The sequence below is a fragment of the Vanellus vanellus genome (assembly GCF_965231255.1).
Source record: "Vanellus vanellus genome assembly, chromosome: Z".
Classification (NCBI taxonomy): Eukaryota; Metazoa; Chordata; class Aves; order Charadriiformes; family Charadriidae; genus Vanellus; species Vanellus vanellus.
The window spans coordinates 33,415,427-33,432,866 of record NC_138908.1 but is presented as its reverse complement, the minus strand read 5'-3'; the positions used below and the strand labels follow the sequence as shown (position 1 = coordinate 33,432,866).

At 37.2% G+C, this 17,440-nt stretch overlaps 1 protein-coding gene across 1 annotated transcript in view; it reads left to right on the top strand.

Annotated features, from left to right (window-relative positions):
* The window catches only part of SLC44A1 (solute carrier family 44 member 1), a gene marked incomplete at both ends in the record, with an annotated part of 59,261 nt that overhangs the window by 29,474 nt on the left and 12,347 nt on the right, over window positions 1-17,440 (top strand). Inside the window, 8 exons of the mRNA XM_082498101.1 lie at window positions 192-319; window positions 1,228-1,414; window positions 3,558-3,723; window positions 6,869-7,025; window positions 7,278-7,361; window positions 8,410-8,547; window positions 9,858-10,094; window positions 11,638-11,718. Coding sequence (XP_082354227.1) covers window positions 192-319; window positions 1,228-1,414; window positions 3,558-3,723; window positions 6,869-7,025; window positions 7,278-7,361; window positions 8,410-8,547; window positions 9,858-10,094; window positions 11,638-11,718 — 1,178 coding nt within the window. The remainder of the gene's footprint in view (window positions 1-191; window positions 320-1,227; window positions 1,415-3,557; window positions 3,724-6,868; window positions 7,026-7,277; window positions 7,362-8,409; window positions 8,548-9,857; window positions 10,095-11,637; window positions 11,719-17,440) is intronic.

Here is a 17,440-nt window from a genome sequence, read left to right as displayed (position 1 = left end):
ATCCACTTGAGAGGAGGGCGCTTCTCCATCCTCAGAAGTTTCTGTTGGGTTAGCTGTCAGTACTCTTGAGCCTTCTGTACCAGACGACTTAAAATAAGAAACTGTTTAGTTTCTTTGCTACTTGTTAGTATAACTGCATCATATGGAGGGAACATCTTTGTTACCCTTTTTTTTTTCTCCCTAAAACATAGGTGGTACAGGAGTCCTGTGGTGGCTCTACGCTAAGCAACGAATATCTGCCAGTGCTGTTGAGACTCAAATAGCCAAAGACAATCTTCAGGCTCTTCTGATCTATGCCATTTCAGCTACAGTCTTCACGGTATGCGTTAATGTCTATATTATTTTCTTTTTCTGTCTTTCTGGTTGTCTCTTTTTTTTTTTTTTTTTTTTTTTAATTCAGGTGAAAGGTTTACATTGCACACATTTTTGAAGAGTTTATTTCTACTTTTCTACTGCAAGCTCTGTTGCAGTGATTTTTTTGTTTGTTTTTTTTTTGGCTTCTAGGCATTGTTCTGTAAATCAGTTTTTGAGTCAGGAGAGAGTTCCTGACCCTGCAGCTACTCTCCTCTACTGCAAAATATCCACAGGGACTTTCATGAATTGGTACAATACTGGACTCCCAATCCAGTTTCCCTTATGAGATTTTTTTTCTTAGGTTCCCATTTCAGAGGTACTTCATAATTTCAGTTTATTTGAAAGTACTTAGACAATTCCTACTTCCAAAATCTGTTGTTCCCAAATTTTTCCATTTATAGAAGGATTGTTGTGAACTAAAATACTAAAAATTATTACTGAACCAATTTATGTTCTTCAGGCCTTGCTGCTTGTTCCAGAGTTACTGATTTTAATACCAAAAATTGACTATGTTTGATTAACTTATATGACAAATCCACCACACCATGCCCAAATGTACATGTTAAATTGTATTCTTTGTGAAATCTTATTGATTTAACTGGTTTGTAAAGCATAATTGAGGATAGAATCAGTGTAATATCATAAGCCTGAGGCTGATGATGATTCCAAATACATAATTATGAGATTGGAATTCCCCAGAAGTATAATTTGTAAAATAATTTATCACCAGAAGAAACTGATAGTGGTTTTACATGTGATCTTCTAGATAAAGCATGTGTTAATTTGCTGTGTTTGAGTATCCTACCAGTGCAAAATTATAACTTGCTTATTTTATGTTTCTTTAAAATATGATTTGGAAACTTCTCCCTCTAGGTTATCTTGTTCTTGATAATGTTAATTATGCGCAAACGAGTAGCTCTCACCATTGCCTTGTTCCACGTGGCCGGCAAGGTCTTCATTCACCTGCCTCTGCTAGTCTTCCAGCCGTTTTGGACGTTCTTTGTGCTTATCCTCTTCTGGACATACTGGATCACAGTCCTGCTTTTCCTTGGTACTACAGGTAAGCAGCTACCAGGTTTATTTTAAATAAATTCCACTTCATTTTTGTTTGATTTCAGGCAGAGTTGGTTAAAAAGCGTGTGGGAACCTTGGGAAAAAACCTCACATACTATGCTTCTGTTGTTGTGTGCTTCAGTGACTTCAAAACGCTTGTTTCAAGAAAGTTATTGTGCATTTGAGTCTGCACTGCCAGTATGGTATTTTGTGCCTTAGGCTGGCTTTTTGATTTGATGCAAGTTGGCATGGTGCAAACCACAAGACTCCATTAATAATACTGCTATAAAAATTTTTCCAATATTTGCCTCTAATTTTACATAAACAGGTCAAAACCAGCTGAACTTACAGCTGATCTCATAAAGTATTGTATTGTATTGTAGCCAGTACTGACACAGATGAAGACATAGTAATGAAAGGGCCATTGCCCACATTTTCTGTCTCCCAAAATGAAATATATTCAAAGTAGTGTTCAGCTGATCATAACTTAGGTGTCTAGTATTATTTCAGCACTTCCCAGGATTATTAGGGGGATTTTTCTGCTGTTTGTACACCATATTCTGAGAGCAGTCACTGTACTCTCAATTTCTGCCTGCTGTGAAGAGCATGGAAGGATACCTTTGTGTTCAGGGTCTGACAAGGGCTTATAGAATTAGTCGATCCTATAGGTTCAAATCTTAGTTAGAAGAAAGTTAGAGAAACCTAGCAACTGCTTTTTAAAATGGGAGATGTCTGTGTTATTTTGCAGTAAGTTGTAGACAATTGAGACCATCATTCATTATTAAAACCTTGAAATTTATTGTTTTACTGCTGATTGAAAAGTAACAGTGTTTCAGGTCACAGAGCTATTTCAGGATAATACAAGATAAATATTTTTTATTTCATAGCCTGAATTCTTAGCAAAGGAGGGAGGTAATAGAATTCACATGTTCTTGTTCTCATTACTGTTGAAATTTTTAGTTTTCATTACATGCTGTGCTATGTGCAGAAAATGTTCACCTCTAAAAGTGAGTTAAGTCTCAGTCCCATGCTTTGCTCTGTAAGTTAAAGCCCACTGCACTGTGACTCAATTTGTAGCAGAGTTTAGGCTGATACTATATTTTTCTGACAGACTCTTTGATTGGCCTTGGTTCTGCAAAGACTAGTTTGTACTCTTAGCTTTATATGCACTCAGTATCTTCACTGATATCAGTTAAACAAAGTCTTTGTGCAAATAGGGCCAGATCTTTTCAATCCAAACCAGGAGAACTGAAGAAGTCTACCTTATCCGTGTATGAGAAGAAGCCTACACTTATGAAGAGCTTGTTCACTAGAACCAAAATTATTACGATAGTTCAATTTATTCACAAGAAAAGACTAATTTCTTATATAAGCATAAAAGCATAGCTAAGAAGGTGGAGGAGGTGCTATCAATGCTAAGTCTAAACAATGGTTTTCAAGGTAAGCATTTTATACACGATGTTACTTTCAGTATTTTTCTGAACCTCATCAGCTGTTCACGTAACCGTTGTGTATGATGAAACGTCTCAGTGTGGATTAACACATCAAAATAGGGTATTGTAGGAGGGTTCTGACATGTAGTGTCAGTCTCAACATGTGATACTGCTATTCAGATGAGACAGGGTCAATGGATTCCTGAATGTATGAAATCACAGATTTAGATAAAGCTGCTCCTTATGTCTGTAAATACCTTTAAAGACATAAATTCTGTTGAAATACATGTACAAACACTTACCATACGGAAAACAAAAGTGATTGTTAATGTTGACATCCAGATGTAAGGAGGTAGGAAGTTTAATATCAATTCTGACTGTATGAATAATATCAACAGAGCAGCAGACTGAAATTAATAATGACTGAGGCAGGCTTCTGTTAATTATAAGAATTTTTGCTATTTGGTGGTGGGTAGTTTTGGAAATTTTCACCATGTGGCTATAAATTAAAAGAAGTCTTGCGGGATTTTGAGTGCATTCAGAATATTTTTCTTTAGTGCTTTTTTCAAATGCTATTGTACTGTATCTTTCTTATGAACAATCTTCCTAAACGTGACGTTTAGTACTGTTGGTAGAAGATAGAGGGGTTCTGCTGTAGATGGTATGCTTCTTTCTTTCTGACTTGATTTAAGCACCATTACCTTCGTTTATTTCTAGGTAGTCCTGTCCCAAATGAAGAAGGATTTGTTGAATTTCGGATGGTAGGCCCTTTGAAATACATGTGGTGGTACCATGTAGTGGGACTGATCTGGATCAGCGAGTTTATCCTAGCCTGTCAGCAGATGACAGTAGCAGGGGCTGTTGTGACATACTATTTTACAAGGTATGGAGAACTTAGCTCTGCTGTTAGCAGCCTAGAAGTGGAATTAGCAGAAATAATGAGGGACACAGCTTTTGTAGAGAATGCTTGCTTCTGTCCTGAAAGCTGGAGAGCAGTTGAATTGACTCTTTAAATCATGTCAAGTCCTAAAATAATCTGGTTTGCTTATTATAGATGGTATTCTTGATATTTAGGACTTGGAAGTCTTGTTTGCCTTGTAACCTGTGTACAGACGTGAATGACTGTTTATAAAGCAGAATGCACCTGGAAGATCATCTGTAATGCTAATAATTAATGCTGATAAGCTGGGTAAAGATAAAAATATTGAAAGTGATTATTATTTTAATTGCAAATCAGTGCCCTTTCAATTACTTACAGTGCTTCATTAATCTTTCTGACACAAGATTACTTAAGGTGTTATTAGAGTCATCGTTTACATACATATTTTGACCAGATCGTGTTCAGATAAAAAGTGATACAAAATATGTGTGTGTTAAAGCTCCAGATTTCATTACTGTATTTGTGTACTAACTTGTGTATCAGGGCATACTTTATACTGGCTATTCTGTGTGTCTCTGCTAGCTATTAAAGAAGGCAATACTAATTACTAAGCAGTGGTTTTACCAACCTTCAGGCGCAAGAATTTTGCTTCACAAAGACAAGAAACTGATTTCAGAATCACAAACTTAGCTTTGGGGTTTTAGTCTCTAGTATTTGAGAACTTTTCTGAAATTGCAGTTGGTTAAAATTTACTTTAAATAAGTGAAAATAAAGTTCTGGTTTTAGCCATTTAGGACCCAGCTTCTTCATTAAAATATGGTATCAGGTGCTTTGTTAGTAATTCATGAGAATAAATGGTGCTTCAGTGATCTGAATTGTAACATTTTGGTATGTAGAGCAGAACTATGGCAATACTTTTGAAAAGGAAAAGAAGCAAGTACACTAATCTGTTTTATAAAAGTATAGTTTAATGAAGCTTTTCCACCTGTCATCCTAGACCTAGTAGTTCATGATAAATTTCTTCAGCCTCCCCCCTGCCAAAAACCCACTGCATCATTGTTCAGGAACTAGATGAGTAATTTTATTTCAGATGTTCTCAAAGTCATTTTCCAAACAACATAAATACAACTCCTCTGGATAAAGAACAGCATGAGTAGAGGATGTTGACAAGATACTTAGCAATGATGGTTTACTTAAGAAAGGAAAATGAAGGCATTGCAGTGACACTATCCCCAAGAAGTATCCTAAATACGTATGTAGTTCAGCTGGTGGGTTTTAGTATGTGTTTTTAGCATTTCACATGAAGACTATTATATATAAAAATTTTGAATGATATCCCGCAGCCACACTCTATTCTTGCTATGTGCTTTTAAGAGTCTGGTTTTTTTTTTTCAAATGCGTTTTTAAATAATGCATGTGGAAATTTTTTGAGTGCATAATTCAGATCACAAATGTTTAATTGCTTTGTCTTTTTAATTGAGACTGTTATCTGAATTACATTGGACTCCTTATCTGCCCTAGTCTTTAAAACAATATCAAAGGCAAGGAACTAATTTACTGTGCTGACAGAAATTCTGTTATTTTATTAATTATTAAGTCCTCCAGTATACCAGTGAAATACATCTGTGAAGTTATTGCAAGATGTTACAAGGATGTAATCATGTGAATAATTCAACTAGATTGAGAAGCGGAACTATGAAAATACAGAGCAGAGAGGATAACTTTGTGGTGAAATAGATCACTTACTGATGAAGCATACACATTGCTAAGTTTATGTATTTTCTATCACCTGAGAGTGAATGATTTTTCTTTTAGCTGTACCCTATCATTCCATAACAGGAATTATATTTTAAGTTAGTAAAGACCCATTTCTCCCTACTGTTAATCCTTTCTGCATTTTAAGTTACAATTCTAATCTGAATAGTGACTTAAGAAAGGAAAGGGCATTAACGTGGACTTACCCATTATTTCGCATATTAGTAGCTTTCCACAGCAAATGAGGTGAACTTATCTATAGAGAAATGTTCTATGTATGTTCACTGTTCATTCACCTTTGCTGGATGGATTCCTTTCAACTCAGGCAATAACAGACCTCAAGGTTTTCTGCATTACAGACTCTCCCCTCAGTTACATTTACCTCAAAAGGAGAAAGTGATTCGGCTGCATGGGTATAAGGCTCAGACCCTTTATGTGATTGTGCCCAAAACAGAATAGAATTTGGCTTCCCTTACCTAAGCTCTAAAAGTTAATTGGAAGAAGATACAGGGTAAACCTATTTTAGTCATTCACATCTCAGGATTAAGTTACACAGATGATAGTTACGTGGAATAAAGACTCTACTTTTTATCTTTTTGAATGAAACTCACGTGAAAATAACTTTCTCCAAAGCTGAGGAGATATTTTATGTTTGGAATGTTAGCACTTGTTCCGTTAATATGCTTAGTATTACGTTCATATTTCCAATAAAGAAGAAGAGCCATTCTTTAAATGTTGAATAAAGCTCTTCTTTGAGAGAGAAGTAGAAATGGCTTCCTTAGTAGGAAATGTAAATAAAAACTTTGAGAGAATTGCTTCATAACTGTGACAGTGAGTATTGATCTCATAGTTTAAAATATTCTAGCCATGTTGCAATAAAGTAGCTTGTTTTAAAGATTAGTGTTTGGTTCCTTGAGAATGTAATAGCTAAATCAGAAATGCAAAACATCTGAGAAAAGAATTTACTTAATAAGTAGCAATATTAATACCCTCTCCAAAGTCTCCACAGAGACCTCCAGGAGAGACAGGGAAGGCAAGTTCATCAGTAAACTGAAAAAATGTTAGCTTTGTTTCTCACTTTTTTTGGGAGGTTTTGAATTACACACCATCAAATGTAGTTTTATAGAAGCTGCCGGTTGGCGGTAGCAGTAATGCAGCCAACTTTTGTAAGACTACCCTTAAGACATACTGATTCCTCATCCTATTCCTATTAAAGCATTAGAGCCAAAATTATGACTTGCACAGACTGTCAGTGTGAACAGTATATAGTCAAAGCTAGTATAAAGATAATACATTCTTTTTGCACATTAGTTTATTGAGAATTTGTCATACTTCTAGAGGATACTGAGTACCTATTGATTGTTCTACTTTATTCTTTTTCTCTTTTCAACAGGGAGAAAAGGAATCTGCCATTTACACCTATTCTGGCATCTGTTAATCGCCTTGTTTGTTACCACCTAGGAACGGTGGCAAAGGGGTCTTTCATTATCACACTAGTGAAGATACCACGAATGATACTTATGTATATTCATACACAACTCAAAGGAAAAGTAAGAGAAATAGATTCCATTCTCTTACTGAAACTTAATGCCTGATGTGTTTACAGCTAATTAAATTTAATCTGGGGGGGGCTGGAAGTCTTGTTTTGAAATATTTGGTCTTTAAAGGACCATGGGACTGAGAGGGACTGCTTAAGTTACTTAACTGAGTATCAGTTACTGAAACACAAAGGAATATTGTTTTCTTGAGATCTTTTTGTTTTAATCTCTATCTTTGTTTTACTACATTCTGTGATTTCCTAGGAAAATGCGTGTGCTCGCTGCATGCTCAAAGCCTGCATCTGCTGCCTTTGGTGTCTAGAAAAGTGCCTGACCTACTTAAACCAGGTAAGATTTTCAATATTCAAGTTTTATGTAAGGGCTGATAATACATGGGATTCCCAGAATGCAGTCTGAGGCTGACAAATGAGGTATCATACTTTGGGACTGAACTTCAATGAAAGTACTTCAGTCTTGTCTTCATTACTGAAATTACACTGAATATCACTCCCTTAGTCTTTGTTTACCTTGTAAAGATGAAAAATAGCTGGTATCCATCTTTCTGAACACGGTATCTCAACTTTCTAACAATTTGTTTAGTGGTTGTAGGTGTTCCTCCTTATGTCCACTCTATCAAACTACATCTGAATTTCAAAATGTTTGTTGTGGAAAAAAAAATGAAGCTTTTCTAGGTGTAATATTTAAGGTTCACAGAATTGAAAAGCTGTACATAACATCAAATTGTCATCATCATCTACAAAGTGAAAAAAGAGTTGCAAGTTGCAACACGCTGGCTGGTCAGATGCCTTTGTAAAAGATTTTATTGGCTTGTGGTTCCACCTCTGTTAAGTACATCTCTAAATATCTCTCTAATATCCCTTTCCTGTTGTTCACTTTTTTGCTTGTGGAAATACAGACATAAAAGCAGAAGAAAGCATTTAAAACACTCCCTGTATAATCCTTGAAAATTGTCCTGGATAACTTTGAATGCAGTCTAGTGAAGTATCTAGAAATTATCTTGGTGGACTTGTATGACTCTCAAACTATATTATATTTCCAGAATATTTTTTCTAACTACTTAATTGCTGTAGTTATACCACTGCTTACCTCCTCCTGCAGAGAAATTGCAAATTCTGTTTAATTTTTTTGGAATAAACTTGTTAGTGCATAAATGATGAGCAAGGGAGGAGAAGAATAGTAATTCTCTACCTCATATAGTCTTCTGTCAGCTGGTGCATACTGCTTGATTCAACAACTCTCAAGGGAATGTTTGTTCATTAACATCATATGACTTATGTGACTTATTCAGAAGCTGTATCTTCTTCCTCTTCTTCCCCCTCCTCCATCTGAAATATCTGATCATTCTATGAGTAAATCTTCAATTTGCTTTTCCCAGAACGCGTATACAGCCACAGCTATCAACAGCACCAACTTCTGCACCTCAGCAAAGGACGCCTTTGTTATTCTAGTGGAAAATGCTTTGCGAGTGGCTGCCATAAATACAGTTGGGGATTTTATGCTGTTTCTAGGAAAGGTATGTCTGCTGTATACAGTTACTGACGTACATAGTAACAAGTGTTCCTTAGCAATGGCTTGCACCCCAGATACAAAATGCCCTCAAATTCCTGTTTCTTAGAATGCACTTTATTACAGCTAGTTGCATGATATCAGGAAGGGACTGTCCAGGATAGGGAGGATAAACAGATGACCCACTTAAGTAAAAGTTATCAGAAAGGAATAGCTGACGATGATGACACCTATTGCATGAATTTATTTTCGAGGAGTCAACAGAAAGGTGATTATTAGTAGTTTTGAGGTTTTGACTGGTTTTGTGTTTAGAACCTAGAATTCTAAGGAAAGGAAGCATTTCCTCTAAATTCGGTTTAGTAAGGGCTCTGTGGGTTTATGTTGAAAATTGGCATGTTATTGATCACCATTTATGACAAAATTGGACTGAAAAGTGGCATAGGAGCCTGCTATGAGGAACTGCCGACTTGGACTGAACTGTCTTCCTTTCATTCCTCTACTTCTATTGTACAGTGGGCTGAACTTTTAATCCAGTAATTAAGTCAATAAGATGTAAGAATAAATAAATAGTGAAGATACAGGTGCTTGGGAGACCATGACATTACATAATGTCACTTTATGGAGGTGTCTGAAAGGTGTTAGGAAACATGTCCTTGAAAAGATGTCTTCTGAATTATTAGAGAAATGCACAGGTGACAGAAATGTTGAAATGAACAGTGCAGCATATGATAAAGTAGTATCAGCTGAAACAGTGTTAGGCTGCCAGCCTGTCTCCTCTATCAGTGCAACCTGTTTTTTTTCATAATACAGTAAAGCTGATCTATTTTACAACTTCGTGTTTAGCTGCAGTTCGTAATAATAGATTCAGAAATGTTAAAAATGTTGAGTGGCCACAACAATTGTTTTAGTCTTTTTATTATTCCCAAAGACCAAACTGGTACCCAGTGAAATATCTGTTAGGGCCTCACACATAGTGTAGTTCTGTGGAGACTGTTATATGAAATGCCTCACATGAATTCTGATCTACTTTCCCTGTATGGAGATGAGACTGAGATAAGATGAGCTTCAAAGTTGTTTCCAACAGTGAAATGAAAAACATACCATCCCGTCAAGACCTGCCTTTCCCCTCCCTCTCCCCATGTCATTTACACTCAGGGATGTGGGGAATCCAGGAGGTAAAGATGTTGTTATCACTAGCATCTGTAGCTCCTAGTTCTAGCCCCGGCAGAGCAAGAAGCACATAGGTTAAAAAACAAAGCAAAACAAAAAAATCAAAAGGCTTCTGCCATTCGGGTTGCATTCTGTTTTCTTCCTCAGGTCCTGATTGTCTGCAGTACAGGTTTGGCCGGCATTATGTTGCTGAATTACCAACGAGATTACACCATCTGGGTGCTGCCACTCATCATTGTCTGCCTCTTTGCATTCCTGGTTGCTCACTGCTTCCTTTCCATTTATGAAATGGTTGTTGATGTCCTTTTCTTATGTTTTGCCATCGATACAAAATACAATGATGGGAGCCCTGGGAGGGAATTCTACATGGATAAAGTTCTCATGGTAAGTTTTCCCTTGCTCTCTAACGCTAAGGATATGGTTTCATAAGACGGGCATTTTGAGAGTGGAGTGAAATCACTAGCTGATTTTAAATACTGTTTGTTTTTTTTTTTTTTTTACCTGGGTTACCTTACTGTTCTGTTCATGGCTTGATCAGCAAACAGTGTAGTCTGATGAGCATCAGATGAGTAATGATGCTTCCCACGCTTGACATCACTGGTATCACCTTCTATACACTGGCTGTGAAATGAGCAGCTGTCTTGCAGAATCATACACTTGGGTATCATTTCTTGTAAATGATACGCTACAGAATGGAAAGAAACAAAACAAGGGGTAAAGGCTTGGATTTTGTGGTTTCCTAAGAATGCCCTCTCTTGGTACATGGAAGAGAAATCAGAGTATTCTACCCCACGCACAGATAGTGACCACACTGGAATTTTTCTGCCTTCAGGCAGGAACCAGAATTTGCTTCTTAGGCTGTCATGCACAGAAACAACAGAAGCTACGTGCTGTCCTGGAGCCTAGATCAAGGCCCTTTGCATAATTCAGTTCTTATTTGTTTGTCCTATCTTATTCCCTCTTCACTCTAGCTGGAGACCAAGATGTAAAACTTCTGCTCCTCAAGCCATTCAGTTTGTTGTTGAGTAGGTAATTTTCTTGATAATGTTTTTAAGTGGCAACTGTAGAATATGTCCCTGTAAAATGTACCCCCATGTGTAGGCTAGAGGGGGACTCTTTTGACTTCTTTCTTAGCATAATTTTTTTTCTGATTACTTGTTGGAAAAATATGTCAAGATTTTAACATTAAAATTTTCGTAAAACACTACAGAATCTGGAGTATATAATAAATAAAACAGTAGCTGATGTGTTGCTTTTTGTCACAGAATAAGAGTTAAAATGCAGCGTGCTGTCTCAGAAGACAGCACAGATGAATCATAACAGCATTGTGGGTTCCTTCAGTGAAAAATCAACATCAGAAAACACTAGCAGCTGAAGTTTATGGAAATTTGCTGCAGCATGCTTGCCTTTAAGAGAAGATAATACATAAAATTGAATTAGCACCTTTGCTAATCTTTGTGAGTACCTGATTCTGATCCAGTGAAAAATTTAAGAGTTTGAATTGAGGGAAGGTAGGGAAATCAACATAATCTTGCAAATTATTATCTCCAAGTGCCTCTGTTTTGGTGGAATTCTAACATTACACACAGTACACAGGATAGGATGTATTAAGTAGGATCTCTGCGGTTTTTTTGAGAATCATCCTCCTACCTTCCTTCCCCATAAAGGAGAACATTGTGTGGTAAATGTGAAAGTTGTAACAGTACACAAGGCAAATACCTATCTGTCTTCCAGAATTAAATCAGGGAGACCCTTGTGGCTATTTCACAGGCTCTTTTGGTACTTTGTGGACGAGTCTGACCAAGAGCAGTGCAAGGAGCAAGTTGTGTTGACATTTTGAGCAGTTACATCTTCAAGTTTTATATTGAGAGTCGATGTTTGGAGTCTGCTCTAAAAAAGCACTTTTCATTTTATTACTATTTTTCAGGAGTTTGTGGAGAATAGTAGGAAATCTATGAAAGAAGCTGGCCGGGGAGGTGGAGCTGAGGGCAGAGAGCTAAAACCAATGGTAGGTGCAGATGAGGAGGTGGCGATCCTCCAAGAGTTTCACTTTTACTTCTTCTCCCTCTTTGTCTTTACTGACTGCACTTCTTCAGGAGAAGTTTTTGTTCTCTGTATCACTCAAGATGTTCTGCTTTTTCTGTTTGTGAGCTTGCCTATCACCTGGATGGCAGAGTTTTTGTCACAGCTGAGACCATCTCCTGTAAAAGTAAGATGAAAGGAACTGTGTCATATGAAACAAATGCAATATCATTTCATTAGGATTAGTATGCATGCTATTTGGTACACACAGAGAGCCCCAACTGCTGAATACTCCCCAAATAAGATGATTCTGGAATTCATTGGGCCATTCTGAATTTAATCCTTTTTTCAGTCCTGAACTGAACAATTTTTGTTCATCTTACATTCACCGTAAAAGCCTGAAGAACACTACTGAGCGCATCCACTGTTGCAAAGTAGGACCAGGCATTTAAAGCTCTCACCAAATTATTTTACACAGTGCCAAGGAATTGGATACAGTGATTCCTTTCAACCTGCTCAAATGACATTTTTCCCAGTTGTTTGTTTTTATTGCCAACTACTTATGTTGCTTGTCTCTTGTGTGCTCTTTCCATCTCACACTGTCAGATACACAGACAGTGAACAATGCATCATTTATGCTTCTGCAGCCTGTTTTTACTTATGGTGTGCCTGTTAGGAAGGCATTGCATGTCTGAGTAGCCTGGAATAAGGATACAGATAACAGATAGGAGGATGAGTTTGGAAGGTGGAGAACTGAGAGCGTATGATGGAGACCCAGGCTGGGCAAGGTATGACTTGTCATCGTGCAATATGACTTTGTGAAATAAATATTTTTCCATCATTACTTTCTCAGAGTATTTGGGGCCTGATGCAGTTCCTTACCATGGGGATTTTTTTTAACCTAATGGAACCTAAATAATGTAAATAAGTGTATGCTAACAGTAGAATGTTTTGTTTTTTTTTTTTTTTTAATGATGTGTGTGAAGCCATGTTGCATGAGCACTTTTTGACCTAGCTGGAATGGGTTCCTGCTGTAGAATGGATAGACATGTAGCTTTGCGTGTTTTGCTATTTCATTATAGCATACCAGTTTCTAGATTTGCTTATGCCTAAATGCTGCTGTGTTTATACATCTAAAAAACTAATTCTATGCTCATTTACTGTTTTCTTCTGGGAGTAATTCTAGCTGTTCAAACAGACACTAATGTTGGGATTTTCAGAGTGGTCTGAACACTGTAAATGTAAAGCTGCCATTAAAATGATTGAGAATTGGGTTTGCAAACGCTCTAGTCACACAAAAAATCTCAGTCCAAAAATGTGTTATGTTAATCACTAATTCAAACAACTGGTTTACCTTAGGTGGTTTTCCACTTATGCTCCCATCAGTGCTAGCAGACTGTTACTCAGACTGTCATACTTGCTGCGTGCAGCTTGAATGTTAAAACATTTATTCATCCCCCCCTTGTAAAAGGGCAAACCAAGTACTTGCAAGTCAAGGGTGGTCTTGTTCTTTTAGGAACTTTACTCCAGGCACTAGAGCCTGGCACTGGCTGAAAGTCCTCCTAGGACTGCTGGAGAAGATGCTGAGCACATGGTGCTCAGCCTGAATGTCACCTGCTGAATTACTCCCAGTTCTGCTGCTCATGTGATAGTCTTGTTTGGAACTGACTGGGCCTTGTTTTCTCAAGTGGTCTTTCATTTTGGCACATTCAACTCCATTTGAATAGGTTCTGAAACATTAGGATCTCGCTTCCTGACAAGGATGGGACACAGCAGTTACCTCTGTGAACTTTATGATACCTTTCCCCAAAGCATTCATAAAGGCCTCAATTACATCTGGAATAGGATCATTCATAAGTCTGTTCTATACTAGTAGCGCCTGTAGTCCCAAAATTGGGTATTTGAAAATTAGAGTAATTTTTCCTTTTTTTTCTTCTTTAAAAAATAGACTCTCTACTGTTTACTTGAAATACAGATAATTCTTACACATGACAATTAGTTCTAAAAGTGAAATCCCCTAAGTGCAGTTGTATTTTAAATAGGTATTCATAGCAGAAATGAGGAAACATTTAGAACCTTCTGGTCTTGTATCAAGGGACAAGAAAAAAACCAACACCTTTTCCACACTTCTTTCTTTATGGTTTCCAGTGACCCCTTTGACTCAGTTTATCCTTGTCTTTTGGCATTTGTCTAAGACTGTGCTGTATGACTTTGTTTTCTAGGCCTCTGGAGCAAGTTCATCTTGAAACTAGCCAGCCATATTGGAACCCATTGACATTCCAAAACAGTATATATATACATATATACATACATATATATATATATATAAATAAACAGCCAAAATCAGAGAAAAGGAACAGGGATTTAATACTTTTTTTAACAATTATTTTTGTGAAACATGTACTCTTTTCATACGGGTGGCTTTTACAAGCAGCTTTATCATTGTTCCATTTTTTAAATTATTCATTGTGGTCATGAAAAAGTTGATTCTTATCTGCTTGATATTTTACAATCTGGAGGAGGTATCATTATAAAGATAATCTGATGACTGGGTTTAGAGACAGATTTCCCATGACACTGCTAAACTGCTGAGAGTTTTACTTGTTTAGTTTGTTTATATTTGCATGAAATTCAGGACAGTTACATGTGAGGAAAACCTTCAAATCAAGAAAAGTCTTAAATTTAGTTTTTCAAAAGGTGGTTTCAGTGAGTGTTCATTCAGTTTGAGCGAGTTTATAAGCAGTCATTTTACTTTACAGCCCTGGTGGGGCACAGTTTTGTTTATCAAGTATCAGATATCACAATAACCAACTCCTCAGGTATTCAGGTGTGTGGGAGCCCTTGCATCTCCTATTAAACAGAAACTAGAAAATGGGGACAGATAATTTTTATATGCAATTAACTTCCTGTTTTACCCCACTTACCTCCCTTACCCATTGCCCTGCTATCCTCCCCTTGAGTTCAGTAGCTTCCTTCACACTTCAGCAGTGCTCCTTTGAAGGGTATGGATTCTCATTATGAGCAATTGAAATAACAGATTGTTAAAGCTCAGTCTTAGCCATACTCATGATTAATTCATGACTAGATATAACAATGCTGGGGATGGGAAGAGAAATGAACTGTACTAGTGTACAAAAAAAGTACTGTATGCTTCATTTCATTTAATGCCAGAAAGCTTTGGGAAGTAGAAAGAACCATTCCTCACTTGTTGTTTCATCCATATTTGTATGTACTGTAGCAGGTGGCTAAAACAGGAAAGGGCAGAGAAACATTTCTTTGGAAGTGTAACTGCCAGGATAGTTATCAAATAACAACAAGAGAACATGCTTTTTTATTATTATTCTTAGATATTTACATTTCTTTTCAGTCTGGAAGTTCACCAGATTCGAACGCTAATATTCAATTCTTCAGCATATTGTAATGGTAAATGCTTAACTGTCTATGCTATATACTGCTTTTGTTACACTTTTTTTAAGAAAACTATTTTTGTTAATGTAAAGTTAATATTTCAGAGCAGAATTTTTAAACTTATTGCACTAAATACAAGCTCTGTACAAATAAATAATGCCTCAATTGTTTGATCACTCCATTCAAGAAAATCTTTTGAAAGAGAAAAGTCCTTCTAAAGAAGCTTTGCGATGGAGTGGAGAGGTATGTCTAGGTAAAGACATGCACAACTCGTGTTTCAAGGCTTAGTAAGTAAGCAGTTCTCTGTGCTTCCTTTCAGAGGATCAGGCTTTTAAATCATTGTTGAAAGTTTTAAAAAAAAAAATAATAGTAGTATCATGTAGCTAACCAGTGCTCTTACCTTTTGGCAATAGTGAAATATTTCACTTTGCTTCTAGAAGTCATTTGATAAATTACATTTGTTTGGTTTTCTTTTGGTAAGCCAATTCAAAGGATTTACTCTTTTCATACCACAGACCCAAAATGGTATGAAATGTATGAAAATAAAAATACATTTAGAAATAATAGCTGCTGGGGAGACAGGGAGACAGAACTATCCAATCCTGCAAGCACTTAGTTGCTTGTTTAAGTGAACCATATCGGTAGCTCCTGACATCAGGAGGGCTCTCTAAGTATGGAAGTTGTAAGTTACACATCTATGTAAGTGCTAACCGCACTAGAGCTTCAACATAGGGATTCAAACTGGAGTGCTGGTGAGGCCTCCTAGCGCAAGCTCGAGGTCAGACTATCTAGACGAAGTACTGGAGCAGCCTTAAGTTTATGGAGAGGAGGCATTCCTGCTGTACAAGTGGCTAAGACACAGCAGTAGCACTGAACACCAATATTTGTGTAGATCAGTAGGGTTTAGCAACAGAAATTTAAAAACTGGCTCAGATGAATGCTAGAAACTGGATTCCAAGGCCAAGAGATTTACCACATATGCAGTTGCTTCCAGATAAATTTCCAGCTTGTCTGGAAGTTATTGGAGGTGCTTTGTTTGAGGCCTTGGATTCTGCACATTTTGACAACAAATTTCTGCCATGACCAGTTCTGCAAGTCTGTGTTCTCTGCTCACTGGAAGTCCTGGGTGGAGGCTTTTCTCTGCAATTGCAACTAGGACTGTGGTTGGAAACAAATTTTGTATTTTTGTATGACTTGACTGTGCACCATTTTTATAGCAGTTTATCCTGTTTTAAAAAGAAGTTTGTTTTACTTACATGGTGTTTAAAAGATATAGGCAACACTTTTCTATGGGTAGTTGTAATGTTGAAGTGACAAATCTATATCATGATAAAGTTCTTAATAAAATTCTGTGCACCATTCTTGAGTGTATATCCAGCATGCAGAGCTTTTCAGTCATGCCAAAGAGGCATTCCATCCACATGCAGGCTTTCCAGTGGCCATTTTTAATGTCCTTTGAAGTTCATTTGCAACCAAACTACAAGCTGCCCTCTTCCAGCTCTGTCTTGTGCAAGGAGATAAGCAGAAGACTGGTGTCTGAAGAGACAACTTTTCAGGACAAATTTAGACTCTGCTTTTTTTCTCCAGTGGGGATAGTACAGTGGAACACTTGACATGTAAATCCCTGGTTGGCAGTAGAGGTGCTGGGGTCTGCCAGTTGTGATGGATTAAATACTTTTTTTTGCCAGTTGGCTATTAAAGCCAGTGTATGGACTGCTTTGTGGGAAGCAGTCTAGACTAACTAGAGACTGATGCTGCACTGGGAATAACACTGCAGGAGGAGAAGGTGAGACAGCTGACATAGAGAAATCATCCTCGTGGAAAGTCCGCTGAACCAAGCAGTGCTTGAGGAGTGGAGATTCAGGCTGGACAGTTGGGTTTTAAAAACTAAGCCAATGAGTTTACTGGTTCCCAGCATTTGGTTTTTGCAGGCAGTCTGCATCATAGCCTCTGATCAGCTAGGTTTCAAAGGGAAAAAAGCAAGCCATACATTAAATTGTTTAAATTTTTTGCACATCATTTTACTATCTGTTCTATTTGGAAGCTGAGCAGCAGTGTGTCACCTTTTTTGCTTTTTTCCAGCCCTAGAGAATTTTTTTGGTTCTTTTAGCTCTCATTTCTATATTGCTCTTTCAGCAAAGGAGTGCCAAGTGGCAGAGTGTCAGCTCCCCTTTGTCCCACCAATCTTAGCACATGCCTTCTCACTCTCCTGAGGCAATGATTCAGGAGATCACCTGGACTGAATGGGAGGGTGAGTAGGTGCTGAGCTGAAGTTCTGAGATCACTTTTTTTTGTATGAT